Raw genomic sequence first — 27,959 nt, forward strand, 5'->3', positions numbered from 1 at the left:
TGTATACAGAGATCAACACGTCCTTTTTTATTGAGCACTGGAATTAAAAAAGTAACAGCACTTGGTTGATTGGGAACTAATAAACAAAACTTGCCAGTAGCAGAAATTTGCACAAGGACCTTTGCTGACTTCCGTCACACTCTTGTGCACCCGCAGCCTCTGCCACTCTGCTCTGCCAGCACCGGGGCAGCTCCAGCACTGGCCTGCAGGTGAGAGTGGGTTTGGGATTTACTTCTAGCACAGCTAACCTTGAAGTGTTGGTTTCTATTAACACTAAAATGCCCTGAGAGAAGGAGTTCCCCTCCGCAGCCCACATCCTGCCACCTTTCCTGTTGATTCCTGCCTTGTCCTAACTAGTTCTCATTATTTCCCACTGCAAAGTGGTGTATTACACCTGAGAGGAGGTGGCCCGATATGCAGCCCTGCTACAGTACTGCTGGTTTGCCTGTCACGGGGCAAATGACACAGCTCTGTAGATCTGTGTGCCCTGGTGGCCAAAGAAGGCCAATGGTAACCTGGGGTGCATTAAAAAGAGCATGGGCAGCAGGACGAGGGAGGTGATCCTGCCTCTCTGCTCTACCCTGGAGAGGCCACACCTGGAATACCACAACCAGTTCTGGGCTCCAGGCCCTTAATCATCTTTGTGGCCCGCTGCTGGACTCTCTCTAGAAGATTGCTATCTTATTTGAAATGTTGTAGCTACAACAAATATCTGGCCCTACATGGGAAAGGGTGAATCAGAGCTGCTTTTTAGTGCCACTTGACATCAGTTATACATTCTAGTTCTCATATACACAGATGGATATCTTTAAAAATCAACAATTTACACTTCAAAAAAGTTTTACAGTGAAGTTCTCTCAGCAAAGATCAGTCCACACAAGAAGGAGCCAGTCTACGGGGGGCAGAAGGCACTTGGCCTTGATGTGGATTTGAGAACAAGTCCTCAAGGGAGCTGTAGGGCAGGCACCGACTGCCCTATGTCCTGCCCCACCTCAGTAGTTGTGCAAAGTCTGGTGTGACCACTCCGCACTGCCCCATCCTCACAGGGTGGTGGAGGGGAGCTTCTTCACCCGCCGCTGTGCCAGGATGGACGACTCGATGGGCTTCAGCTGGGGGCTCGGCTTGGAGCTGTTCAGTGCAGAGTACGTGGCAGCCATTGCCCCCTTGGAGAGAAGACACAAGATAGGTCACTCAGGTGCAGGAGATGCTTTACGAGAGGAGGGAGCAGAGGAACCAGAAACAAAGCCAGGAGCATTTTGCTTTTTTCTTTAAATCTCCATCCCTCATTGACATGCTGTTCATAGAATGATAGAATCACTGAGGTTTGGAAAAGACCTCTAAGATCACCAAGTCCAAGTCCAACCCCAACCCATCCCCACCATGCCCACTGACCACGTCCCTCAGTGCCACATCTCCATGTTTCCCAAACACCTCCAGAGATGGTTACTCTCTGGGCAGCTTGTTCCAATGTATTACCACTCTTTCTGATATTTTTCCAAATATCCAATCTAATCCTCTTCTGGCATACCTTTGAGGCCATCACCTCTCATCCTAATGCTGCTACCTGAGAGCAGAGGTTGACTCCCATCTCACTACAACCTCCCTTCAGGGAGTTGTAAAGAGTGATGAGGTCTCCCCTGAGCCTCCTCCAGATAGAACTATCCCACTTCCCTCAGCTGCTCCCCATAGCACTGTGCTCCAGATCCCTCATAACTCCATTTCCTTCTCTGGATCCACTCCAGAGCCTCGATGTCTTTCTTGTAGTGGCAGGTCCAAAACTGAACACAGCTCTCAGCGTACTGCCTCACCAGTGCCAAGTACAGAAGGACATTCACTGCCTGCTCCTGGCTGCACTACTGCTGACACAACCAGGATGCCATTGGCCTTCTTGGCCACCTGGGCACTCTGCTGGCTCATGTTCAGCCAAGTGTTGACCAGCCAGCCAGCCAGTCAGCCAAGTGTCGACCAGCCACGCTGCCCCAAGCCTGTAGCATTGTTGAAATTCACTCTACTGGCCTCATCCCATCGATGAGCCTGTCCAGGTCCCTCTGTAGGGTCTTCCTACCATCAGGCAGATCAATACTTCCTCCTAACTTGGTGTCATCTGCAAACTTCCTGAGGGTGCACTCAATCTCCTTGCCCAGATCATCACTAAAGATATTACACAGGGCTGAGCAAGCCCTGGGGAACACCATCCATGACTGCTGCCAGCTGGATCTAACTCCATTCACCACCACTCTCCGGGCCTTGCTGTTCAGTCAGTTTTTCAACCAGCAAAGCGTTAAAGAACCTTCCTAAGCTTTCCTGCCCCAAACGTCAGCATTGCCTCCCCAGCCCACAGCACTATGACCTTCCACTCTGCTCTGTTCACACCAGGACCACTGCTTTCCAAACAGCTCAGTGACAAGGAACCTGGCCCACTCTGTACCTTTACCAGCTGGACATCCTGGTGATTCAGCTGGCTCTGGGGTAAGCTGTCCTTCTGCGTTATCCATGGGTGCTGCAGGACCTGCTTGGCTGTCAGGCGCTGGTGAGGATCTACGTGAAGCATCTTTGATACCAGGTCCTAAGGGAATCAATTGGAAAGTCAGACTTCAGAAGACTTCATACTTTAAAAGAAAAAATGACACCCACCTGTTCCCAAATTCAGATTTCAATTCAGAGACCAAGTTTAAGGACCCCAGATATCAATCTCCTTTTGTATTAAGTATGTTTTCAGTGGGCCTGGGAGGTATAACACAGCAACAAACCCAGTGTGAGTCAGGCACGAGGTTGTTGCTGCATGCAAATTTTCACAGCCTGAGCTAGAACAAAGCACACAGAGGCACACTGCTGAGCTGCTCGTGGGGAGGATGTGCACAGGGCAGAAGCCACTCTACTGCTTTTCTCCACTTCCTCTACCCTCCCTCCCCAGCCTGCTCTGAACCTGCATCACATATGCCTGACCCCAATCCTGTAATACAATGCAGACAGACACCGCATCGTGCCTTGGCCATGTCAGAAATGGTGTCCCAGTTGCCTCCATTGACAGAGAACTTCCCCCCGCCTATTCGGGTCAAGATCTCTTCTGGAGTGTCACTGGGTCCGTTTGCAAATGGAGTGCAGCTGAGGAGAGACGAGAGCAAGAACAACATTTACCATCCTGTATCCAGGCCAGGGAGTGGTTCTGGACAGCAGGAAGTGATGGGGAGAGGCACTTACCCTGCAAGCATAGTGTAAAGGAGGACTCCCAGGCTCCAGATGTCACAGCCCTCATCGTAGCCTTGTCGCTTCAGTACCTGGAATAATCAAAGGAGAAGAAATATGTTTGGTTCTGGTTGCTGAGCTTGTTTCGGCTTGCAAAGAGCAGCACAAGCCCCGTGTGCAGGCTGGGTGCAAAGCTGCTAAAGCCTCACTGAACAGCAAAGGCATGGACTAAAGGTCAGCATTCAAATCAGACTTCGGTTTCATGGAACAGAGTAACCCTCCCAGCTGCATCAAAATGACAAGTGAGAAAGAAGCTAGGTTCCAATGTGATGACACTGCATGTATGCTCCACTGCTTCCCATCTCTTTTTCTTTCTTCCACACCAAGATAGCTGGAGGGAAAGTAATCCCATCTCTTTTAACAGGTCAGTTAATCAGGAATAGAAGCAGCCTAGGAAATCTCTGGAATTTTAGCATCTCATTACTCTATGCAGAGCCCCAGCAGTACGTACAGTGAAAGCTGGAGGACTGCACTGGGGATCCCATAATTGTTCTGTACTACAGGTATTGTTATTTTTGTAATTACCTAATCCAAGACAAAATACACCAGAACAGGCACGATTAGACCAATCTGTGCAGAGTTAGAACACAGTCTGGTAGAGGGAAATGAGAGCTACTGAAATCTCAAGTCAGTAAGGCGCTTACCTCTGGTGCCACAAAGTTTGCGGTATAGCAAGGAGTCATGAGAAGACCATTCTCAGCTCTCAGCTGCTTGGCAAAGCCAAAGTCACATATGCGAATGCTTTCTGGGTTTCCTGACTCATCCACATAGAGAATATTGCTGGGTTTCAAGTCCCTGTGAACTACCTGCAGAACAAAGGCAATGCTGCATTCATGCCCCAAGAAGGTCTGAGGCTGCATCGAGATCCTCAACCTCTGCTCTGGCCTCACATCTGCCTTGCCAAAACATCAACACAAGGCACCCAGGGAAGCAGATGTAACCATACTCACCCCTTGAGAATGCAGATATTCCACTGTTTTGCAGATTGTGTGCAGGACCGAACTGGCCTCCCTCTCTGAGAAAAACTTCTGTCTCAGGATTTTATCCAGCAGCTCCCCTCCTCTCATCAGTTCCGTCACCAGATACACGTACTTCCCGTCATCATAAACCTACCAAAGCAAACATGGAGGGAGTTAATTAAAAAATGCTTCCCAGGCTTCCCCGTTGTATTTCTACCACCAAGAAGCAGAAAGAAGTCAACAACACAGAGGTGGTACTGATTGGATGCTTCACCACCCTGGAGCGATGCAATGAGCAGTACCATTGGGCTGCCCATTCTCGAGTGGCATTCTCACCCCAACATACATGAGAAGTCATTCAAGGTACACTCACATCTTTCAAGGTAATGATGTTTGGATGTTGCCCATATCGCAGGAGGATTTCAATTTCCTCAGAAGGGTCCCGTTTGCTCTTGTCGATAACCTGCAGGGGTATGAATAAGGATTATTCACAGCTGAGTGGGACAGTGGCCAGGACAAAGCAAACAAGCTGAAGGTTTCATCACAGAAGTGCAGAATGGTTGGGTTGGAAGGGACCTTAAAGACCACTGTCTTTGTTTCAGCTGGGACAGAATTGTTTTCTTCAGAGGGGCTGGTATGATGCTATGTTTTGGTTCTAAGAGAAAGACATGTTGATAACACACCAGTGCTTATAGCTGCTGAGCAGTGTCGTACAGAGCCAAGGCCATTCCAGTTTCTCAGCAAAGGGCTGATGGGGGCGGGGGGCAAGGAGCTGGGAGGGGACAGAATCAGGACAGCTGACTTAAACTGGCCAAAGGGATAGTTCATACCATATGACTTTGTGTGGAATGAGAGTTCTGAAGGGAGTGGGAGTTCATCTTGCTCTCTTCCACTTGCTGGGGGGCTAGTGAGGCATCAGCTGGTAGGTGGTGAGCAATTGCTTGTGCATCAAATGCTGTATACATATATATATATATGCACATATATACAGTCATAACTATTATCCTTTTCTGTATCTTAGTAAATTGCTTTGTCTCAACTCATGAGTTCTACTTTGGTTGTTTTTTTTCTGATTCTCTCCCCCATCCCACTGGGGAGGAGGGCAGTGAGTGAACAACTGTGTGATGCTCAGCCACATGTCAGGTTAAACCACAACAACCAGTTTCAATCCCTGCCATGGGCTGGTTGCTTCCCACCCAGTCATGCTGCCCAGGGCCCCATCCAGCCTCTCCTTGGGCACCTCTGGGGATAGGGCACACACAGCTCCTCTGGGCAGCCTGTGCCTGTGCACTGCAGACATACTGTGCTATATCCATTCCCTGTCATTTGCCCCCAAATTGTATATTTAAGTTCCACATGATCAGGGAAAACAATTTCATTCCTTGCTATTATTTTGGTCATTATGGAGATGAACAGAAATCTAACAAGGGAGAGCAGACCGAACAACTCAGACCTTGACTGCATACTCCATGTTGGTTGCTTTGTGAATGCACCGTTTGCACACCGAGTAGGAGCCCACACCAATTGCCTCCTTCACCATGTAGCCGTCACTGAACTGGACGTTCTTGCCATGCAGCTGCTGCAACAAGAGAGCAGGGAGCTGATGAACTGGGAGGGTTCAGGGAATATTTTGTGCAACGTGATGAGTTAACTGCAACACTGAGTCAAATGACAGACTGCTGTCTGCTACATCCCACAGCCTCTCCTCGCTGCTGGGGAGAAAGAGAACATGGCAAATATAGGTCAGTAGGCTAACGCTATCTGCATCCAGCATGCTGCATTCCTGCAGCATCTCTCATTCACACAGCCTGAGTCCACCTGGCAAGAGGGAGGCAAACACTAATGTGCCCTGCTGACCTCTGCACGTGACAGTCAGTAGAAACAAAAGAACATCAGGATGCAAGAATTCAAACCACAATATCTTTCCTTTAGCTCTGCTCCAAGCAGCGCACAGGTCCTGCAGACCCACTCTGGAGTTACTGCAGCCTCAGAGCAGCTGTCCGTCTGTTCCCATGTCTCACCTGCACCACAGAATGCAGAGGGGGCTGTGCAGGTTTCACCTTGCTGTCTTCCATCAGTCCGGTGGCCACAAAGCTGAAGCCGCGGAAGAGCTGATGTGCACCCGCACTGGGAGGGATGCCTGGGGAATCTGCAACAGGAGTTGAAGGAAAACTTGAAAAGGAGTAGCAGTGGAAGCAGAAGCCTTCCCCTCGTGGCTGTGGCTCAAACATGAGCAATGCCACGCAGCACTGAGCTACCAATAACACCCTGCATATGGCTGGGACTTCTCCCTGAAGGAGCTAGGAGGAGGCAAACCTTGCCCTAATGGCACAGGCAAGCCAGGATTAAGCTGTATTATTTCACACAGGCTTTAGCTGAATTCATAAATTCATACCAACCTTTTGGTGTACGTGATGTAAATTCTGTATCAAAATAAAAGGTGTCATCAGGCTGGCCTACAGCAGGCTTGAAGGGCGGCTTGATTTCTCTTCGGTACAGCTTCTGCAAAATACAGATAGCTTGGAAGTGCTGCGATAGCTGAACGTGCTCAGAAGGGTGCAAATAGCTGCTAGGAACAAGAGGCTGGGAAGAAAGTTTACAACACTAGAAACAGCGTTGTGACTGCAGCTCAGCAGTGGGAGGGATGGCCTCCTGGCCAGGAGGGTGACTTTCAGTCAGTTTGTGGAGAAATTCTGTAAGTTTCTACCACCTATCATACATTAATCAAGACAAAAAGAAAGTGTTCTATGTACAATGCAGGGAAGTGCAGGTTCACTAATTGCCCCGCTTCTCTGCAGACTACAACATAGCTCCTTGCCAGAAATGCCTCCCTGAGCTCTTCCTACTCTGTGCAAGGCAATCCTTGTGCCGAACCCCAATTAAAACCTGCACCTTACTTCCGAGAGATATTCAAACCAGGGCAAGATCATAGGCAACTCAGTATGAAACAGTTACTTGCATGACAAACAGCAGTTCAGTTTCGGGAAGGATAATCAGGAAAGATAGAAACACGGGTTGGTAGTACTCTCACAGCTGGTCAGCCTGCAAGCATCACCACTGCGGTCAGCAGAGCTGCATCACTGTGCTGCATGGGGTGAAACTCGCTTTAGTGTTTCCGATACTCACATTCCAGTCAATAGTAGAGTAGAACGGATGACGCTTTATCTCTTCTGCCCCATCTGGACCAGAACCTGAAAAATGCACCCGCGGAGTGCTTAACATTTTATCAGGATCACCGACAAAGCAAAGGCTATCACCAAGCATGCAACATAACCAGGTATTACAGAGAACCCATTAACCTAGCACAAGTGCCAGCATGCTGCCGACCCAATGGGATGTGAGAGGCACAGCTACAGCATCAGGTGGATTCAGAAACAAAAAATGCCTTACCTAGTCTGTTGGCTGGGTTCCTTTTGAAAAGGGCTCGCAGGAGGCTCTGTGCCTCAGCGCTCAGGAACTGAGGCATGCCCAGTTTTGCTCTAGGGAAGAAGTTATGCAATCAGCTGCAGGTATAAAGAAGCCAATCCACAAGCAGCACCTCCACCCCTGAAAGTACAACCGTCTCTTTGGCATTTTATACTGCACCCTTCAAACTGAGTGTTGATACAAAACCACCTGCCAAGTAATGCCATTACGCTGTGAGAACCCCAAATGCAGCATGCTTAAAGAAAGAGCAGCAGGCTTGTCTTTATATACACATGAAAGAGAAACTCCTCTTACTTGAGGATGAGAGTCATTGTCTCCTTGCGATCCTTCCCCTGGAATGGCAGTGAGCCAGTGAGCATCTCAAACTGGGAGGGAGAGAGAACAAGGGGAGGTCACATGTATGAGCAAGTCTGAGGGCTACACAGATCTCATTACATCTTCATCTGGGAATTCTCCACAGCTAGCAGAAGCCTTGCAAGTGATCAAAAGCCTGGCACTGGAAAAAGAGAGCAGGCATCACATTCTCAGAAGGAAGCTTTGTATCACAGTGTGTAGTGGGGTTGTGTTCCAGCAGTGCCTGCTCCTGCCACAGCCCTTGGATCCAGCAGCTGCCAGATGGTGGCACCAGATCTGCACAGCAACCAACAGCCTGCCCCAGGGCCAGCATCAGCACATCTGCTGGATGCAGTCACCTAACGGTATTTCATAGCTACTCCCTGAGCAGCTGCTGAGGTTTCCAAGCCCACCAGTTGGTACGCACCATCAGCACCCCATAGGACCACCAGTCTGCACTGTGGGAGTGGCCCTGTCGGTTCACAACCTCTGGAGCCATATATTCCACCGTCCCACAGAAGGAGTAGGCTTTCTTCTCGTGGTCTATCGCCTCCTTACTCAAGCCAAAATCTACGAAGGAGAAAAATCATCAGCATGTGCCCGCCTGCTCTTCACAATGGCCCAGAACAGAGAGGTCTGAGAGAAGCTCCATGTTTCAAGAACCAAGATTTTTATTGGAGCACCTCACCTGTGAGTTTGATGTGTCCTTCTTCATCCAGGAGGATGCTACAGCAAGGAAGAAATAAACAAGTTATTAGTGGCAAGAAAGGCTGGTGAGAACTAGCAGGTGTCCCAGAGCTGGTCAGAGATGCTCCAGAACTCCAGAGGAGGAACTTATCCATCCTTCCAACCCCTGTACTTTAAGCCCCATCACCACGAATGGGGGAAAGCAGCCCCCTTCTATACACACTCAACTTCACATTGAACCAATGAGCCACACAGATTATATCAACTTTGATCCCTCCCATGTCTCAGGTAAGAATAACCCAGTCATGCAGCTGCTGTGTGCCTCCTCAGAGGCCCAGCGAGGTGCCTTTTTCCTCGGAAGGCTCTCACTTGCTTAAAGCTGGAGCCCAGTGCTGGCTGAGGATTACTGCTCAGACATGTGGTGCACACATGCTGCCTCCGCAGTGCTCCTGGCTCTAACTGCTGGTGTGAGGAGCAAGAGCCTCACTGATCTGCTCTGCTGCTTTCCATCTGCTTGGCCCAGGGCACTGTTTCGTGGAAGAAGGTTGTGCGGTGCTCCGACTGCAGGCTGGGGACTAAACACAGATCTGTACCGCACGTACTTCTCTGGTTTGAGGTCTCTGTATATGATCCCCAGGCTGTGCAAATGGTCAAGTCCTAGAGCAAGCTCTGCTAGGTAGAACTTCACGTCCTCCTCTGTGAACATGACCTGCAGGAAGGGACAGGGGTTATAATCCTGGCAGCACAACAAGCAACACCCTTCACACCCATGTTGCTCCCATGTGCTTTTTTAGATCTAAGTTTACCAGGCTTTGCCAGGGGACAGGGCTCCTGACATCCCCTCCTTTGAGCTAGCAGTAGGTTGGAGGCTCCTTCCAACTCTCTCAAGGACTTTCTGAGGGTCAGTCGTTCCTCCAGGCAATTAACACACAAACTGAGAGTTTCAGCAACCCACCAAGATGCCACAGTATACCCACCTCTTTGGAAAGCCGAGTGAAAAGGTCACCTCCTCGGAGGAAATCCAAGATGAGATACAGCTTCCCCTCTGTCTGGAATGCTGAAACACAAGCCAGAGCAGGAATCAGACCCCTCCACTGAGGGAAAGCTCGATGGTGTGACATTAATCACTTAAATCCCAGTGGCCTCAGTTGTGCAAATGCCCTGCATTGTTACTAGGTTAAATACAAGTAGGGTAACTACTCAGGGTAGATCAGATCTCCCGTCCATGTCACTGAAAAGGATGCAACCCCCTGGCACTGCAGAAAAGCATCATTTTATGTGCGATTTGTTCCCTTTCAGCCAGTGATGCCCTGCTGGAAGGGCTGTTTTCCAAGTAAATACATTGGTCAATTTATAGGGACAGAAGCTGTCCTCAACTTCCTCAGAATCAGAATCACATTCATCCTGCCATGCTCTGACTTGATCAGTCAGCTCTTCTTTCTCAGTTTCTCCTGAATTAACGTTATAATCCCAAGGATTTTATGTTTAAACAACTTCTTCTGGTGCCCCATTCAAGAGTGAACATGTGACCAAAGGCCTTCCTAGGGAAGGATTTGTTTTAAGGTGATTCTGAAGGCTCCGGCACAGCATAGCCACTGAGGGACATGGACTGACACAGGCTCTGCCACTGCAGGTGCCCAGAAGCTGCTGGGGACCATGGTAGGCACGCCTATCCCAGCCAGCCCTGCACTCACCGTAGTGCAGCTTCACCACAAAGGGATGGTTTACATCAGCTAGGATGTCCCTTTCTATCTTTGTCCTTACACGATCACGCACTGTGGGAAAAGAGAGGAACAGTTCAGACACTGGAGAAAGCACAGAGCCCTGGTGTCACCCTCACCCCTAGCCCTAAGCCTTCTGGTATCAGGCAGCTGGAGCCAGATCTTTCCGACCTCTATCACCCCAGGGCCAGCAGTGACTAGTGGTGACACTTTCCCAGTGCAATTTCCCATGGAGCAATAGGACATTGCAGGAAGGCTCCCCTACCTTTCAGTGTTGCCTTCTTGAGCACTTTCATGGCATAGAGGTGGTTGCTGTCTGGTGGTGTTATTTTTCTCACCAAGAAAACCTGAGGCAGAAGAACACATGAGCTGGTTTTAGACAGCTTCAGAAGTCCTCTATTCAAAGCTGCTGCAGCACGTGCACAGCACCACTGCTGCACAAGCCATCACTGTGCTGGTGGCTGACTGACATGAAATTGAAGACTTAACATGGGAGCAGATGGTCTGCAAGAGACCTGGGTTATTTGCACTTTGAAAGAGATGCAAGTTACAGGCTACTTCCTTCCCCCTTTGCAGAAGGGAAACAGTAAATGGGCCAAACCCAGTCCCTGGCACAAAGCATCACCCTGAGAAGAGGGGCATGCTCCAGCCCTCTGCCCCACGCAGCACTGCATGCTTCTTTCCTCCTGACCAGCTGTATAAAGACCTCCAGGGCAGCACTGACACACAGACTTTGATGAGAGGCATCTCCACAGCTGCCCTTCAAATTAGAAGCAGCCATTTGCTAAGTGAGCTTATCAGATTCTCACCGGCTGCGATCCGATGAGAATCAGGAAAGAGGTTATGTAGGGGACAGTCCCTTTGTCAGCTCTTCTCTCAACACCACTTATCTGCATGACTTGCACGAAGGACTGAGCTCACCTTGCCAAAAGAGCCCTGTCCCAGAACCTTTAGGAGCTCAAACTGTGAAGGGTCGGCCTTCTCAGAGCCCTCCTTCACATGGTGCGTGATATTGATCTCCTTCACAACGCCCTCTCCCTGGAAAAGAGGAGACATGACTGTGAATATACTAAACAAGAGGAAAAAGGTCTCACTGAGTCAAGGAACAAGCATTGTAGCTACAGACTCACAGGAACCTCTTCTGAGAGAACCATAAGAGCTGGTGCATGTCACAGCTATCTCCTGGCTTCAACATCTGGAACAAAGCAGTCCCCAGTGAGCTCCTACCAGGCAGCACCATTACATCCCGGCGCTCCCTCCAGCACCAGAGGTGTTGCATTCCTTTGAACTGCATTTCAGATGAGTGCTTGAAAGCACCTTCCTTTTTAAAGCACTGGTGGCAAAAACAGGAGTGTTTATGCCACTAAAAATCCCACAACACAAAAATACGGCGTTGTTGTCAAAACATGGCCAGGGCTGGCAAAAATCAGACATGTTGGAGCCCATCTGCTCGGCAATCTGAGCAACTCTGCAACATAAGCCTTCGTGCATCTTCACCACATACAGATGATGCTTTTAACAGACTCAAGCCTTCAGAAAGATTGAGGGGAAGCCAAGGTCTCTGGCACATGTTTTGTTTAAAACACATTTTTTTACTAGTTACTAGTTAGATTTCTCCCTTGCTGAGAAGGGGGTGAGAAAATCAGACTTTGTTTTCCAGAGATACTCAGATACTTGCTCCGGAACACACTTAATCAAAGCTTTTAGAAAACAACAGGAACTGAGCCACAGGCTCTGCCCCCTGCACACACTGAGCTCCCACCCTCGCTCCTCCTTGCAGGGCACACGGATGTGGTTTACGCCTGCAGCACAGCACTGAGCACCCTTCCTTTCCTACTCCTGTGCTTGGCTTTTCTCTAGGTTAGGTAGGGCTTTGCTCTGTGTCTGTTGGTAGCTTTGCTCTCTCGAGATCCTGTGATGTCCAGATACTCAGATCCGGTTGAGAGACCCATGCACAATACAGCCTGAGTGTAGGAAGAGGGCGGTGGGACAGAAGCTCCCCCTATGTCACAGAATCATAGAGCCATTAAGGTTGGAAAAGACCTCTAAGATCATCTAGTCCAACTGTCAACCCACCCCCCCCATGCCCACTTGTAGAATCATAAAGGTTGGAAAAGACCTCTGAGATCATCGCATCCAGCCATCAACTCACCCGCAACATGCCCACTAAGCAAATCTCAGTGAGCACAGCCAAGAAAGATCTTACAACCCCTACAACAACGAGGTCTCATGTCCCATGTGATCTCTCAGCTTAAATCAGCCATCTTACACCCCTAGTTTTGTTTGGAGGCTTCGTCACAACAGACAGCTGTTGGTCAAGAACAGCTTCCCACCTCCAGCCATCAGTTGGTCCAAAGGTCTCCGTGGCTGTCCTTCATCCAGGTGCCAATGTGGGCTGTGCGGGGTCACACAAACCATTAGGCACAGTAAAACAAACACCCTGAAGGCTGGCTGTGTCACACTGGGGCTATCTGCAGGCTACTGGGCTCCTTCCCTCCCTCCTGCCATCTCCATGAAAACTCAAGAGAGAAATCAAGGCTACATGTCACTGCTACATATTTCACCCTAAAGCTTCACACAGTTTTTTGTTCAAAATGAACACTATGCCTACCCCCAAGACACCTCCTCATACCACAGCTGTGGGAACTCTTTGCCTTGGCCAATGGCAAGACCCACTGCGTTGACCCCCCCAAGCTGCAGCTCGTGGCATCCTCCAGCAACCTCTAGCTCTGAGACCAGGTCCTACACCGCAACACATCTCCAGCACAACAGCCCCCGCATGCCACTGAGCTGCTGCACCAACAGCCTTCAATGCACCACAATGAGTTCCTTACAACGGCACCACTAGGCAAACCATCCCACAAGGCACAAAGACAAAAGCAAACCAGAACATTTGTCTGAAGCGCTGGCCCACCAGGATGAGCAGCCAGCGACACAACCTACGTACTGACCGGGCTGGGGAGCGGGCTGGGGGCTGGCAGCTGCAGGCTGCAGGGCTTCGCTCGGTGCTTCCTGTGCAGCCACAGCGTGAGGAAGGCGCAGATGCGGGGCAGCTTGGGGTCCCTCTCCATTCTCCCATCCCGATCAACATTGCAGAGTCCCAGTGACGACCTTGGGGGGCTTCTGGGGCCGGGGAGGCTCCGGCATGGGCACACGGACAACGGCGCACGGCCGCGCTGGAGGAGACGCGGCTGGTTAAAGCCCGCTGGCAGATGTGTAGCAGAGATGAGTGATTTGGTCACACGGTGGCAGGTTCATGCTCCTCGGTGGCGCTTGTGGTTGGGGCTTTTTTTTTTTTTTGTTTTGCTTTTTTTAAAAAAAAGTCACAGCTCTGTGTTCACATTTGGTTTCCCTTGCCTGGCTCAGACAAGATGCTCTCTGACAGAAAATGTGCATGTTGTAGGTCAAGTCTGACTTCCACTTAGCACCACGTGCCATGCTCACACTTTGGGTATTTCCACAACATGGGAATACGCTGAGAAGCCTCTTACTCTTTTAAAAGGAAGAGAAAAATGAATGAACTCCCACACAAAAGCCTGGCAGCACTTCTGCTTGCTCTCCCACAGGGATGATGGTCACCCACAGTGGGATGCGGTGGGCACCAATCCCATAGTGAACCCTCTGCCATCATTGAGGTTTACACCTGCCCCTTCATTTTTATTTCAAACTCAATCCTTTTTGCTTCATTCCCCCTCCAAACACGTTTCTTTTGACCTTTTCATGGGGTCGGGACAGATGTCTTCTGCAGCAACACCCACGGAGCGTAGGTAAGAAAGAAACCCCTTGAGATGAGTACAATGACACCTACGTATCTTTGCAACTAGAAATAACCTCATGTCAGTGTTGACTTCTGAATTTCTGCAGAACACACAGTCTGAAAAAGGGACGCAGAGATCCCACTTATGGCTGTCTTGCCTCCTCTGCCCCCGTACCATGCTCTTCAATAACTGATAACAAAAGAATCAAATGATTGAATGCCAGCAAGCCAACCGGTCCCAGTTCTGCAGGGAGAACCTCAGCACCAGGTGATGATGCCCAAAGCAAGGGGCTAGAGGCAGAGAGCAGCATGGGACAGCACTGCACAGCTGCTCAACAGGAGCTCTTCGGAGCCTTGGTTCATTCTGACACCTCCTTTGCTCTGCAGGGATGCAGGCAAGCATCATCACTTCCAAGGAAGCTCCATATCACCAAGTGAAGCCCCGCAGGAGACGCAGCAACTGCTCTCTGCACACGAGCCTGGAGCTCTTTAGATCTGATAAATTTTGTTTGGACCATGACAACGTTACGTGTTGGGTTATCACCACTCAGCGCCCTGAAGAAGCCACCTTACATCCACGCAGCTCAACAGCGGAGCCCCCGCCCCACGAGCCCACAAGATCAGAATGTGGCAGGAGACAAGAACGACAGCACGTAAAGGGGTTTGGTGTGGGCAGGAAGGAGGAGGAGGATGAAGTCAAGTCTGGGATGTCACGTGAGCAAGTGACTAAGCGCTGTTTGCTCCATGAGCACTTCCACCAAGTGGAGACTGGTCGTAGGTAAATGCTGCAAGGCAGGGATGGTGCTGGGGGCCCCGCAAGCAGCGCTTCCCCCTCGCACGTGGGACAAATGCCATTAACTGCACCACTCCCCTGGAGGCTCTCTTACCTTGTCTGCTGAGTCCACCAGCTCTTTCTCAACCCAAGTGATGTCTGACTTTGCCTGTGGAACAATAAATAAGTGTCAGCACAGAGGATCTGTGATGCTCTGGTAAAGCTTTCCCAGCAAACTTGTTTAGCAGGAGGGCGAGCTGCTTGCAGCCCCTGGTCACGTCCCACTGCATGCCCTGATCTGGTGGTGGTTCCAGGAAAGCAGGAGGAGCCAGCTGCTGTTGGAGCCTTGGACAGACTCTGACAGGCAGTGGAGGACACACAGCACTGGCAATGGGATCCACCTGCTCCCCAAGACCGAGAGCACTGCCACCAAAGAGAGGCCCAGCGCTCCTGAAGCAGCCAGGGGAACACATCCAAACGCTGAACCTCACCACATCCCTCCAGGGCAGCGCAAGGCAAGGCCGGCTCAGGCCTGAGCAGCAGTAGAGATGTTGGCGTACACTTTGGGACCAGATGCAATCCTACGAAACCTTACAGTGAAACTAAGGAACATTTAAAGGGAGATTAGAAAAGAAGCACTTCTCAGCTAGGATATGGCTCTTTCTCCTCCTAAGAACTCAGATGGGGAAGAAGTTTTGGACGGACAGAGCTTAGATCCCAAAACCTGCTACATTTTTATGAGTGCACATAGATACGCTATCACATAGATGCTCTTTGGTCTGGTTTTGAGAGAACGAGCTGAAGCTCAGACAGAAAAACACTCAAAAAAAAATCAGATCAGAAAAATCCAATCAGATGTGAAATGTTTCCCCCAGGGTCCAAGCCTTCAGCCCGGAGGTCCGTGCAGGAAGGACCCAAGAAAGGACCTGAGCTCCTGCTGCTCCTCCTGCAGGTCAGAAAGCAGCACAGGAGCACCAGCAGAGAGAGCAAAGGCGAGCCCCAAGGGGACGGAGGAGCTGCAAAGCAGCAGATCAGCACTCAGAACTGACAGATTGAAGGTCCGGAAGCACTGAATCACATCGGAGGGGCCCTTCATTCACCTCTTCCCCTTCCTCCCTCGCTGCATCTCCCCGGGGGTGTGGGGAAGGGCTGTCCCACCCTGACACCCTCCACTGGGCACAGACCCATTGCACAAACGCAGGTCCTGTGGTCCCACCCCACCAGCACGACAGCAGCCATCTCCTGCCTGCAGCCCCAGGGGAGGCCATTTTGCAAATTCCTGCATGCTGGGGAAATCACCTCCGTGCTCCGGGAAAAGAAAAGCACAGCCATACGCGCCGAGTAGCTCTGAGCGCAGGAAGTCGCAGAAGTCAGAGCAGGAGATGACTTCTGGTGAACTTCCCAGTGCACAGATGGCCCATCCCATGCCAGGGCTGGGGGCACGCACCGCTCCAAATACAAAATCCGAGTCCTCCTTCCCACTTGCCCCTTTTTAAGGAAGGCTTTTGCAAGCCAGAAGCCAAGAGACAGGTTTGTTTTTGCTCGCGTTTTGTCACTTTGACGGTTGAGACAGTCACATCTAAATGCAAGAAAAAAACTGCAAGAGCTAGAAACAGATTATGCTTCTGGCAATTCGCTTCCTATTCATCAACAACTAACCAGAAGCTGTCGTAGTTTCTGTTGCTTCACACATGCTCTGGTCCCCAAATCCTGGCAGCACCTAGGAAAGACACTTCTAGAAAAGCAGTTTTACCATCAGAAATGCCTTTTGCAAGAAAGAAGTCGTTAATGAAGACAGGACGAGGGCCGGCTCTCTGTGAGCAGGAGGTTTCCCACTCCTCCCTGCATCCTGCAGAGCAGACAGCCCAGGGCTGTGCACAGCAGACTCGTTAGAGCTAGACACTTGCCTCCTGGATCCTTGGCTTGCTGCGGAAGAGGAGCCTCAACATCTCCAACGCTTTAGGCTGCTATTCTCCCATAGTTTGCAGCTGGCTTCTGAACCCAGAGCTCTCTGCAGCACCCAGACTGCCACGAGAACCCCAAGTAGTAGTTACGTCACTGGGATGTATTTTGGGAGTTTTCGCTGAAAGGAAACTGTGGTTTCATATGGGGAAATTGCACTGCGTGGCGATGGCTGCACAACACCAGCAACTCAGCGCCAACACTAGATGACTTCTGAGTGCTTAGACACGGCTCTTTCCACCAGCAAATCTCAGCAGGCTTTCCAAGAGGACCCGTGTTGGGGTCCCACGTCACAGACAGAGCGATGTGAAGCAGCACATAGAAGCTGAGCCCCTTCAGCTCATCCCTAAAGTTACGCTGCCCTTGTTGTGAGCAACACAAATGCTGTTTCCAGCATCAGTCCCTCAGCGCGGGACTGCAGCTCTCCAGGGAAGGGGTCAGAAGGAGCTGTTTTCTGCACCTTCCATTGGTTTGTCCCTGCCCCACGCTAGAGTCTCAGCTCAGCCACCTGCATCCTGCTGCATCAGGGCTTTTAGAAACTGCTGCGAGGCCCCACATGAGCCCTGCACACTGACATCTGGTGAGCATTGTGCAATGCTGCCTGCTGGCTGGGGGTCAGCTCCTGCACTGTGACACTGCTCTCCAACATGGAGATGTCCTGATACAGAAGGGAGATGAGGAGATGGGAACTGGGAACGCTTACATCGGGCAGCGCAGCCACGGGCCCCGGAAGGGCTGCAGGAGGGCTTCGGTCCTACGGCTCCGAGCCAATCCTCTCCCAATGTCTGCTTGTAAGGAAAAAGTGAGCCACGTGCTCACTTCCAGTTCCCTTCAAGAGATCATCTGCATTTCATCCATGCAAAGTAGATGCCCTATATGGCTTCTGAAGTTACCCAGATACACCAGTATCACTGCCAGGGCATTCACAGGAACATGCAGTACAGCACACGAACAGGAGACGGAGGCAGGAGAAAGCCAGGCTCAGCCAGCCTTCCCATATCACACTTCCAGAAGATCTGAGTTTGACACCTGGGGAGATCTCAGTTGCGTTTAAGCCTTATTCCATATCAGGTACGAGGTGCTCCTGCTGCAGAACTCAGGGCAAACGGGAAGTAGGAGGTGCACAGGAAACAAATGCACTTTTTGCTGCTGTGAAGACTAAAGAGGCAGTGGCAGCTCTGTCTGGAACTGCTTTTTTTTTTTCCTTTTTAAAGTGGTGGTTCTCAAAAAGGGGAACTTACAAAGCAAAGAAACATCACCAGCCACTGCCTCTCCTCATGCACGGACCTTATTTGGGCAAGGCTGATTGTTGCTCTTGTGTGCAAGCAGAGAACTGAGCAGAATCGTGTCCGTGTGTCTCTGTTTCTTTGGTGGGTGCCCCCCACGAGCTCCTGGGAGCAGTCAGGGATGTCCCCAGCCCTAGGAACCCCGCCAGGCACCCGTCCCTGCTGCAAGCCAAGGGCTGTCTGTCCCCTGCACACTGAGGGCACCGGGCATGGGCTGCCAGGGGCCGAGGAGGCTCCAACAAAAGGAGTGTGGCCACAAACACACTCAGCCCTCAAGGCAGAAGCCATTTTGATGCAAGAGGAAGCAACAAGATGGTCATGTCGCTGCAGACTGTAGCTCGCTGCCTTGCTGCCTACCAGCTTCCAGGAAGGTGAGGCGGGTGATGCTGGCTTCCGGCAGAGCAAACTGCCCCCAGCAGTTCCCAGCACGCCTGCAGCTCCTCCAGGCCCTGCTGGGGGCAGTGCGTTGTCACTGCATACCCACACAGTGCCCTGTGTGGCACAGCCACTGTGTCAACCTTGCACCTCCTACTGCCCTAAGCAGCAACAACAATTTGAAACCTCAAGCAGGTTTAAAACTCCTCTGCCCAAGACCTGATCTCTTAGAATCACAGAATCATTGAGGTTGGAAAAGATCTCTAAGATCACCTAGTCCATCAACCCATCATGGCCATGCCCACTGACCATGTCCCCCAGCGCCACACCAGGAGCACTGGTGTTTGGAATTGCATTTGTCACCTTACCGCACTAGCTCTTGCCGCAGAACCATGCATGCCAGGCACCAGGGCATCCTGGAAGCGCTGCACTGCTCTGCATGCACTCCAGCATCACATTGATTTGGTCACCCTTGGGAACAACTTCACTGCCATCCTGGGTTTCCCCGCAAAGGGGTTACAAGCAAATCCCTAAAAAGTGAAAACTCAAACCAGGACAGTCCACTTTCACTCTGTTTGGTATTTAGGACCAGTTCCACCTGTGGTTTTTTTTTGTTTGTTTGTTTGTTTGTTTTTTTCTTTTTTTTTTATGGCCGCTTTCTTTCAGCAGAGCAAAAGTTCACTTCTTTTGTATGCCAGAAAATGACCCATTCCTTCTTCCGTGGAGGTGGAGGGAGCTGCTGCAGGAAGGAAACGCTGCAAAATCCTGGAGGCCACAAATAGATGTTGTTGCTTATGGGCAGCGAGAGGAGCAGCAGGGACAGCGTGGGACCTCCAACATGGCATGGGGCAGCAGGCCCCAGGGGTATGGCACGGGCTGCCCTGTGCCATTGTCGTTTCCCATTGCCATGCCCCACTGCGGGATGTGGCAGGCAGAAGGCTGCGGGCTCCCTGGGGCCAGCTGGGCAGGCTCCAGCAGGTGGCACTCGGAGCTTCTGCAAAGTCCCGAACGAGCTCATTTCGTAACCACCCATGGAACAGATGGCACCCCAAAATGGGGCTTAGGAGCTGATAAAGGGATAAAGCCTGAGGCTGAAGAAAGGAAGAGGTAGAAATTGGCCACGGCAAGGCAAGCCATGCTCTGTAGTGTCCCCATGCATCCGCACAGCTGGTACCTGACTCATTGGAGCAGGAGCACCAAAACATTGGCCTGTTGCCACGTTTTTCTAAATGCAGAATGTCACCCTTAGGAACCAGCACTGAGGCGTGACCTGAGCGCATGGTGCAGCCACGCTGCCCTCAGCACTGAGAACACAGCACTGCTTTCACCACGAGAACTGCTTGCTGCCCCTGGAGTTGTCGTGGGATGTGGAAACTATTTTATCACATCGATGCGGGAATTCCACACTCCTCCCACCACACAGGCTGTGAGGAGCTTTCTCCTTGCAAGATGTGCAAGAAGACAGCACATTTTCAGACTGCTATCTTAAGGAACTTCTTTTCCCTGCTGCGCTTGCAGAGACCCGAGCATTGCTCTGCCCGCATGCAGCAGCGGGAGCCCCGGACGCCCAGCACAGAGCCAGCCCGGCTCAGCCCACCGCACTCCCCGTAAGCACCGAGCACGCTGCCGGTCTGCAACCAGCCCAGACCCAGCCAGAGCAGAGCAGTGAAACACGCCTCTTCTTACAGCGAGGAAATTGATACCACCCCATCGCAGAGCGCTTACGGAGCACAAAAAGATTCTGTTCAGTCAGTTCAGTATTTCCCAGACCTGCGTTAGAAGCTGTGCTGCTTTCAAGTATAAACAAGGGACAAGTGCTCTCATTTTTGGTACCTGAAGGCGTGAGGGACTTTTCCCACATGGTTCAGAGCTCCTTTGAACTTTGGTGGGGAAATGGATAACACAGGTTTCCTCCATATGGCGAAAGAGGTTTCGTGTAGTTATTTTTTTTTCCAGTGAAAGAGGCTTCTGGGAGACAGACCTTGCAGCAATTTATGTTAATCAATGAGGTGGATGTAAATGGAAGAGGAGAAAGCAGAGCAGAGTTCTGATCGGTCAGACATTGATGCGTGGGAGGGCCGCTCTCAGCTCTGCCTTCCTCACGGGCACTCCTGCAAACTGACCCCTCTTCAATTATTCACTAGATCCTGCAGCTCATCACAGAGACTCTGCTCCTTGAGCAGGCATTTCGATGCTGTGTTTTTAAGGAGCTCAGATGCTTGCTGTTAACCACGGCCCGGCCCTGCCAAGGACGAAGAGCTGCTGGGCATTGCATTGAAAACAAAACCATTTGATGACTTCAGCTGGCAACATGGAGCAGCCAGCTCGCCCCAGAGCTTTGCCACTGCCAGGCTGAAAGGCTGCATGCGGAGAGATGCAATAGCTGCAGCCAGGCCAGGAGGGTTTCCAGGCAGTGCTGTGCTGTTCTGCACTGAGGGCTCGAGGACCCAACCAGCAAGAGCATGCTTTGCTATGCAGCTGGAAGCAACAAGAAGGGGCACTGGGCAGAGAACGCCTTTACTGAGATACCTGTCTTTTCCCACACTCACCAGCTTTCTAACTCTTGCAGAAAACAGCAGCAGCTGTGCAAACACACCAGGCCTCTGCTTCAAAGAAGAGCACTCCATTTGTTTGTTTTAAAACCCTTCACTTTAAGAGGCTGTGATCGGAGCCGTGTTCTGTGCTGATGAGGATCACACCACCGCTCTCCTGTTGGTGAGGTCTGCGCTCAGCCTGCAGCTGGAGGAACCTGCAGTGCTGAACGTGTGGCCTGGGCAACACGAGCTGCTGGAGAGCGCGGCCAAGACCAAGCACCAACGCACTGTGCCGTGATGCAGCACCTTGTGCTTGGCACGACAGCAGCTCCCCGCTCCTGTCTCAAAGGTCTCTTTTATGGTACAAAGCAGAGCTAGAAGAGGTTACTAATTCACCTCCCCAGGTTTCACCGCGCACTGTGATTATCACCCAATAACAAGGTGCTCAGCACTCCCAGCGTTACCTCCAGAGCGAGTGGGCACACTCAGTGCTGCAAATCCACTCCTCTGCTCTTCATTATGAAGTGATTTCACTAATTGGGTGTTGTACTTCCATGTACAATTCCTCACACTTGGCACCTTCAGGGAGCACGCACTCAACCTTCAGCCACGCTGGCTGTAAAACCCCAATGATGAGAGGTTCTGTTTTTCCACCCAGCAGAGGGCTTCAAAGCCCTCTGTTGCCATTCCCCAGCTGAACGAGGACTGATCTTCAGCCTACCTGACAATTAAATCTAGAGAACATAGAAGAGAATGAGGTTTGGTCCCTAGGGAGCAGCACACGGCGCTGGCAATTAGCCCCTGGCACAGAGCAGCCCTGGGAGCAATGCAAGAGACCTTCTGCTGCGCTGGGGAAGTTGCACTGAAACTCTGCATCAAGGGCAGTGCTGCTGTCTGAAAGCCAACACCAGATTGTTTGAACACCACCCAACAGGAAGAAAAGCAAAAAGCAGACACCCTTGCATCTATCTTGTCCAAAGTTCTCCCGCTCAGTGCAGTTGGATCAGCAATCTGGTTCTAGGGATGCTGCCAGGACTGCCTGGCAGATTGCAAACTCTTACAGGGGGAACAGCCAGATAAGCAAGGAATCAGGCATTAGCAATTTAGGATTGTGTTCATTGTCAGGTGAGGGTTTGGCTTGGAACTCCTGGTGCCATGCAGCTGGAATGCTGCTGGGATGGCTCTGACCATGCGAGGGGAGGCAGTCACTCCAGATAATGCTCTGCCCGACCTGTAGGATCTTGCAGGCATTTTCAAGATACTCAGATAAACACAGCAAGGTACGATACTTGCAGGGACTTGCATACCACAGTTGTTCTCGAAAGGTGGGAATCCATGCAGGAATAGAAGCCAGGAGTTGTGAAACGCGCCAGGTGTCCTTGGAAGGAGGCTGAGGGGAGCCCGGCTGTTCCCGGTCCACAGGAAGCTGAGCCCAGACCTCCTCTCCCTACATCTGCTGCAATCATTCTGCTGTGCTTCATACCCAAAGGCCCCAGTGCACAACAGCAGGTGGGATGGGAGGTTAGAGACCCATGCTGCCAGGTGCCCAATTCCCAACTCTTTTGAGGAACTCTTGGATTTCCTCTTTGTCGAGGTTTCTTTGGTTGTTGCCCAAGCAGACAAAGGTTTTGCTTCTGGCAGCATCCCGCTGATGGGGACAGAGGGAGGGATGGCACTTCGTGTGGGCGTTGAGGAATCGCCGCTGTCGCTGCTTTGAGCTATTTTTAGCAGAGATCACAGAATGAGCCACAAAAGGATGAAAGCACAAACTCAACATGAAGTGCCTCCTGTCCCCCTGCTCGAGAAGGGCAGCAGCGGAGCCGGAACAGAGGGGTACGGGAGAGATCCTGAGCAGCTTCCCGCTCACTGACACAGCCTTGGGTCTTTGCTGCTGCTTCCTTCTCCTTCTTTAGTCCTTGCTGTAGGTAAAAGGAGGCAGCGCCAGAATCTGCTGCTGACGTCGGCTCCCAGGCGAGCAGAAAAACAGAGATATTGAGTTTGCTGCCTGCTCACCTCCCCATCCGGAGTGCTGGAGCTGGCGCAGAGTGCCAGAGTCAAGTGTAAGGTATGTGTTTATAGCAGGGATTTCATTTGTCTTCATGCTTGTAGAACGTACACCTTGTACAAACTTGGAAAATGCACCAGAGGTTATTTCAGGAGGGCTCTGCACGTTTAAAAATGACTGAAAATGGGATTGCTGAGGCACACGGACACAGTGCCTCAGCAGAGGGCAAAGCAGGACACCTGCGTCCACGGTACCAGGAAGGCAGCTCAGCCAAGTGTTTGATGATCAAAGAGGCAAAGGGCAGCTGGAATCCAACCACAAGAGACAGATGTTCTGTCTCATGCCAGAGACGCGGGCATGGTGAAGAACCGTAAAACCATTATCTCAGGGGAGAGGAGCATGCAGAGTAGTTGACCTGAGCTTGTCCCACCCACGCCAGCTTTCCTGTGGTGCCAGCCCATCAGCCGGCCCAGGAGGGCAGAACAGGTGGCTGAGACGCAGCGGCAGTGCTGGAAGTTCAGTATAAGTTTCTGGAAAAGGCCTAGCTGAGAAGCAGCCGGTTGGTTTCAGCTTAAATTTCTTTTACTAAATGCGTAACAGTGGCCAACTGGGAAAGCAACACCATAACCCTCCACGATGCTTAGCACAAACAACGGAGCGGGGTTCTCGCTGTGAGGAGCAGGACAGGCTCCAGACAATCCACGCAGCAAGGGCTCACAAGCCAAAGCAAACACGTGGCGTCACTCCTCATAGCTACAGCATGTGCACATTGGAAACGGAAATCCTGAAGGGTTTGTGCTTTTGAGGCACTGAAATGGCCTGAAACACTCTGAGGATTCTCACCTGAGCCCTCTGCTCTGGCTGCTGTCCGACTCCAGCGTGCCGCTCTGAGGCAGCGCTTTGGGACGGCCCAGGTGAGTTTGGATGACCAAAGGGACAGGGAGAAAGGATCTTCCTGCTCTCTTCCCCCACTCCGGCCCCTCATGCTCCCGCACACACTCATCCAGATTACAAAGCAGCAGCTTACAGGATTTAAAAATAGCCGTCCTCAGCCCATTCACCCGCCAGCACACACACCGCATGCAGCTCAGAGCGACGGGGAAGGACTCGGGCCCACTGCGGCTTTACCTTGCACGGAGGGTTCCCACCTTCCTCTGGAGCAGCCTGCCCGTTCTGCAAAGGAAGAGAACCCGCTGTTAGCACACACTAGGCACTGGCACTGCCTTTGAGAGCATTTCACCCGGGACGAACTGAGGGAGCCACTTTCAGATGGGGTATGGATGGCTGAGCACTCCCCATGCATCCGTAGGATGCAGCTAAGGAGGAGGTGGGTACAGCAAAGCAGCGCCAGAGAGCGGTTTGCAGCCTCATGGCCATTCTGCTCTACACCAGTTTTAAGAGGAACTTTTATTGGTTATTTGTTACCATATTGCAGCTGATAACACTCCTTCCCTGGAGAAGCAATGGGACATCAACCCGACATCTGCCTTAGGAGCACGAGTGTTTGCAGCTAACAACCGGAGCGAAGGAACAGCGCTGCAGCGAAGGCTCAGAAGAGCACAGCCCCAGTGTTTACACAGAGCTATTGGTGCCATCAGCACAGAGAATATCTAAGGAGTGAAGTAAGATTTTGTGTTTATGTATATCCTCCATGAAGAGCTGAATATAGCCAGACTTGGAAACACACTCGTGTTTACTGGCTCAGCTGTCACCCATCAACAATTATTAAGTCACTGCTAATCAAAACCACAGCGCTGGGAGGGCTGTTTATGTCCAAAGCAGCTCGAGTCCCACAAGGAGCAGAACCTCCGTGCCAGATGGAGCAGTGCATGGCACACAGCTGGGAGCAGATCCACGTGTTGGCAGAGTGACAGGCTTAGAGACGAAGTTCTAATGCGACCACCACGTTCATGAGCTGACATTGGGCAGATTTGCGAGGAGAGAATCGCAGTGTTCGGAGCTAAGTGCTTTCCTTCTACCCTGGAGAAAAAGCAGAGCCTTTATGTCCTCATAAGGGATTCGAGAGCCATTTGGGAGCACCCAGGATGGAAGAGCTGGCCTGGCACTGGGCACGCTGCTCAAGGAACAGCTCCACGCATCGGGAGGGGACACAAAGTGCTGCTGCACACACTGCTCTAAGAACTTTCCTCAATGGCACGCAGAAAAGTGTACTGAAAAGGAAGAGAACTCGGTTGCGTAACCGCCAGCCTGGCTGAACTTGGAGATATTTCTCTTAGGACATCTTGCATTTTAAATCCCTTTAATTCCACATAATCTGAAGCACAGGGAGAAGCAACTTACAGAACAGGGCACCGCTGCTCTGATAGGTAATGAGGACAAGTGTCAGGCTGGGCAGCACCACGCGGGCTGTGCCCTGCTGGCAGCGCCGCCAGCACACGTCGTCCTGCAGCACCAGGGAAAAGGACGTAATTCTGCAAAAACAGGGACCTCCAGCTCCTCCTTCCAGAATTCCCAATGCACAAGGAGTCAGTGCTCAAAGAGCATCGTGGACAGAAGTCACTCTGCTCCCTCCCCTGTCTTTCATCATCACTGTTGACGTTTTTCAGCTAAGACGCTTGAAGAAGATAGTTACTCGTGAATAGCTTCTGCTCAGTAAGGGATGAGCAGATGCATATATACAGGCAAAAATAATTAGCTTGAAGTGGTTGGGTTTGTCGTAATCCCACGTCAGCTGTGTTGCTCTGTGTTTGTGTAACATGACAAGAGTTTAAAGGCAAGCACAGCTGCGATGGCAGCTCCCATCGCTATGGTGATGCAGTCATTCAGCTCCACTCCGTCACTGGTGCTCTGCCCCACACAGGTTTTTCTACCACATAAGCAATATTCCAAATAGGCAGAAGAAAGAGCAGGGGGAAAGAAAAAAAAAAAAAGAAGGAAGCACGATGGAGTGAGCTCAGTCCCCAGGACACGTTCACTCTCGCACTGGTTTCCCAGCACAGCTCCGGGACAGCGGGTTCCGGCTGTGACTGGCACCCAGCAGCTGCTCCTGGAGAATGGTGGAAAAACCCCAAATCTGACACATCGGATCTGGTGCCTCCGCAGCTCAGTGCCGGCACCTCTGCTCCATGACTCAGAAAGCAAAGGTTGGAGGAAGCCAGCTTTACACCTCGATGGCAGCGATCCCAGGCGATTTACGTAACGCATTCCAGAAAAGTCTCTTTGGTTTCTCTTTGGTGCCACCCTGCCCCACAGAGGTTAAACCTTTCTGCCCCCGGCAAACGGAACCTCACAGTGCACAAAACTCCCACCGAGTCCCTCTCTGCCGCTCATAGACAGGGTCGGCTTTGGCTGCTGGCAGCCAGGCCCAAGAGGTGCAGAACGCCGGTGTTGCCGAGCGCACCGGTCACCTGAAGCCCAAGGGAGCGGAGCTGCCGGAGTCCCACTTGGCACAGCACTGACGCGAAAGGACCGCCCTCTGGCACCAGCACACTGCTCCTGACCCCACTGCTGACCTCCAGCCCTGGCCAAGGTGAGCTGGGGGAAGGCAGCCTGCAGCTGCAGTTTACAGATTACACATCCATAACTAACGCAATGGGGAGAGGAGCCCTCACTGCTGCCACGATCTGCATGGGGAACCCTGGCTGATGAATGCGCCGTGCCCCTGTGGCTGCTTCCAGCCAGGGGACATGTCGCGGTGTTGGCACAGCCGCCACCTGGCACCCGGAGCCCCAGGATTAAGTGACACACCAATCCTGGTGATGGCATCCGTCACCCCGGGCACCGGCATCAGTTCCCTCCCACTCTGAGTTTGTTTTCCAGACAAATCACAACTACACTCCGGCTCTCACCCTCCCAGCACACCCAGCGGCCTCTGAGCATGTTATGGCCTCAGGACCACAACCCGGTCCCTGCAGAGCACAGGCACAACCTCACGCCCCAAGCAGAGGTGAGCGCACGGCACGGGACGCAGCTGCCCAGCCCCCCCATCCGGCTGTGACAGCTGGGCAACCTGGCCTCTGTTCCCAGCACAGCTTCCTCAAGAGATAATTTTAGGTAGGAATAAGCGAATTTGATCAATTACCCATTGTGATGTCCCTAGGTGCGGTAGGAGGGGTAGACGTGCAGAACGGTCTCAAATGGGAGAGCAGCGGGGGCCGAGCGAAGCGGGACAAAACCCACGCGAACCTCTCCGGAAAGCTGCCGGCTGCCGCTGGGGCGAGGAGAGGTTTGCGCGCACACCTCGGCCGCCCGGCAGCGGGGAACAGGCTGCGAGCGGTCCCCGCGTTCTGCGGCGGCTGCGATGCAACCCGCGCGCACCTGGGCTGGGGGGGCCCGTTAAGAGCGAAGCGGAAGGAGCGGAGCGCCCGCATCCAGCGGAGAAACGCGGGACGGCAGCTGGGCAGCGCTGAAGCGGGCGGGGGAAGCCCCCAGCGCCGAACCGTGCGCGCACCGCTCGCGCTGAGAAACCGAAGGGAGCAGCGGAGCCGACAGCCCGGCAGCTCCGAGCGATCCGCCGCGCCGCAGCGCTACTCGACCCCGCGGGGCTCAGCCGGAGCAGCGGGGCAGCAGCGGAGGGAGAGAATGGAGGGAGGAAGGAGGCAGAAGGGAGGGAAGGAGGGAGGGAAGGAAGGAAGGAAGGAGCAGGCCGGCCGGGCGCTCCTTTGTTCCGCGAGACCCCTGGGGGTCGCCGCCCGCTGCCCCGCTCACCTCCGTGTCCAGCTGCACCAGCTCCATGTTGGGCCAGGGCTCAGCCAGCTGGGCGAGCGGCATGCTGGCGGCGGGCAGCCCCGCGGGGCGCGGCTCCTCTCGGCTCGGAGCCCCGCGCTGGGCACCGGCTGCCCGGGCCGGGCCGGGAGCGGCGGGGCGGGGCGGGGGGCGGAGCGGCTCCGCCCGGCTCCGGGGCGGCTCCGAGCCGCTCTCGGGGAGCCGTAGCTC

At 52.3% G+C, this 27,959-nt stretch overlaps 1 protein-coding gene across 4 annotated transcripts; it reads right to left on the reverse strand.

Annotated features, from left to right (window-relative positions):
• Nucleotides 3-27,886, reverse strand: RPS6KA1 (ribosomal protein S6 kinase A1). Of its 4 annotated transcripts, XM_021375154.1 has the most exons (23): nucleotides 27,732-27,886; nucleotides 24,192-24,236; nucleotides 15,017-15,070; nucleotides 11,294-11,410; nucleotides 10,638-10,719; nucleotides 10,346-10,426; nucleotides 9,629-9,708; nucleotides 9,254-9,360; nucleotides 8,653-8,690; nucleotides 8,392-8,534; nucleotides 7,926-7,996; nucleotides 7,596-7,684; nucleotides 7,332-7,396; nucleotides 6,605-6,707; nucleotides 6,227-6,354; nucleotides 5,659-5,784; nucleotides 4,579-4,668; nucleotides 4,197-4,355; nucleotides 3,891-4,052; nucleotides 3,202-3,278; nucleotides 2,988-3,105; nucleotides 2,429-2,566; nucleotides 5-1,163 (listed from the first exon to the last, which is right to left on the reverse strand). In XM_021375154.1, the coding sequence occupies exons 1-23, from the start codon at nucleotides 27,792-27,794 to the stop codon at nucleotides 1,041-1,043; spliced, it is 2,259 nt and encodes a 752-aa protein (XP_021230829.1). In that variant the 5' UTR covers nucleotides 27,795-27,886; the 3' UTR covers nucleotides 5-1,040. The 4 variants fall into 4 exon arrangements, with proteins under 4 accessions (XP_021230832.1, XP_021230830.1, XP_021230829.1 ...); XM_021375157.1 differs by lacking the exons at nucleotides 24,192-24,236; nucleotides 27,732-27,886 and adding an exon at nucleotides 16,809-16,966 and having other exon boundaries at nucleotides 3-1,163; XM_021375156.1 differs by lacking the exon at nucleotides 24,192-24,236.

This window comes from Numida meleagris, chromosome 22 (assembly GCF_002078875.1).
Source record: "Numida meleagris isolate 19003 breed g44 Domestic line chromosome 22, NumMel1.0, whole genome shotgun sequence".
NCBI classification, from domain to species: Eukaryota; Metazoa; Chordata; class Aves; order Galliformes; family Numididae; genus Numida; species Numida meleagris.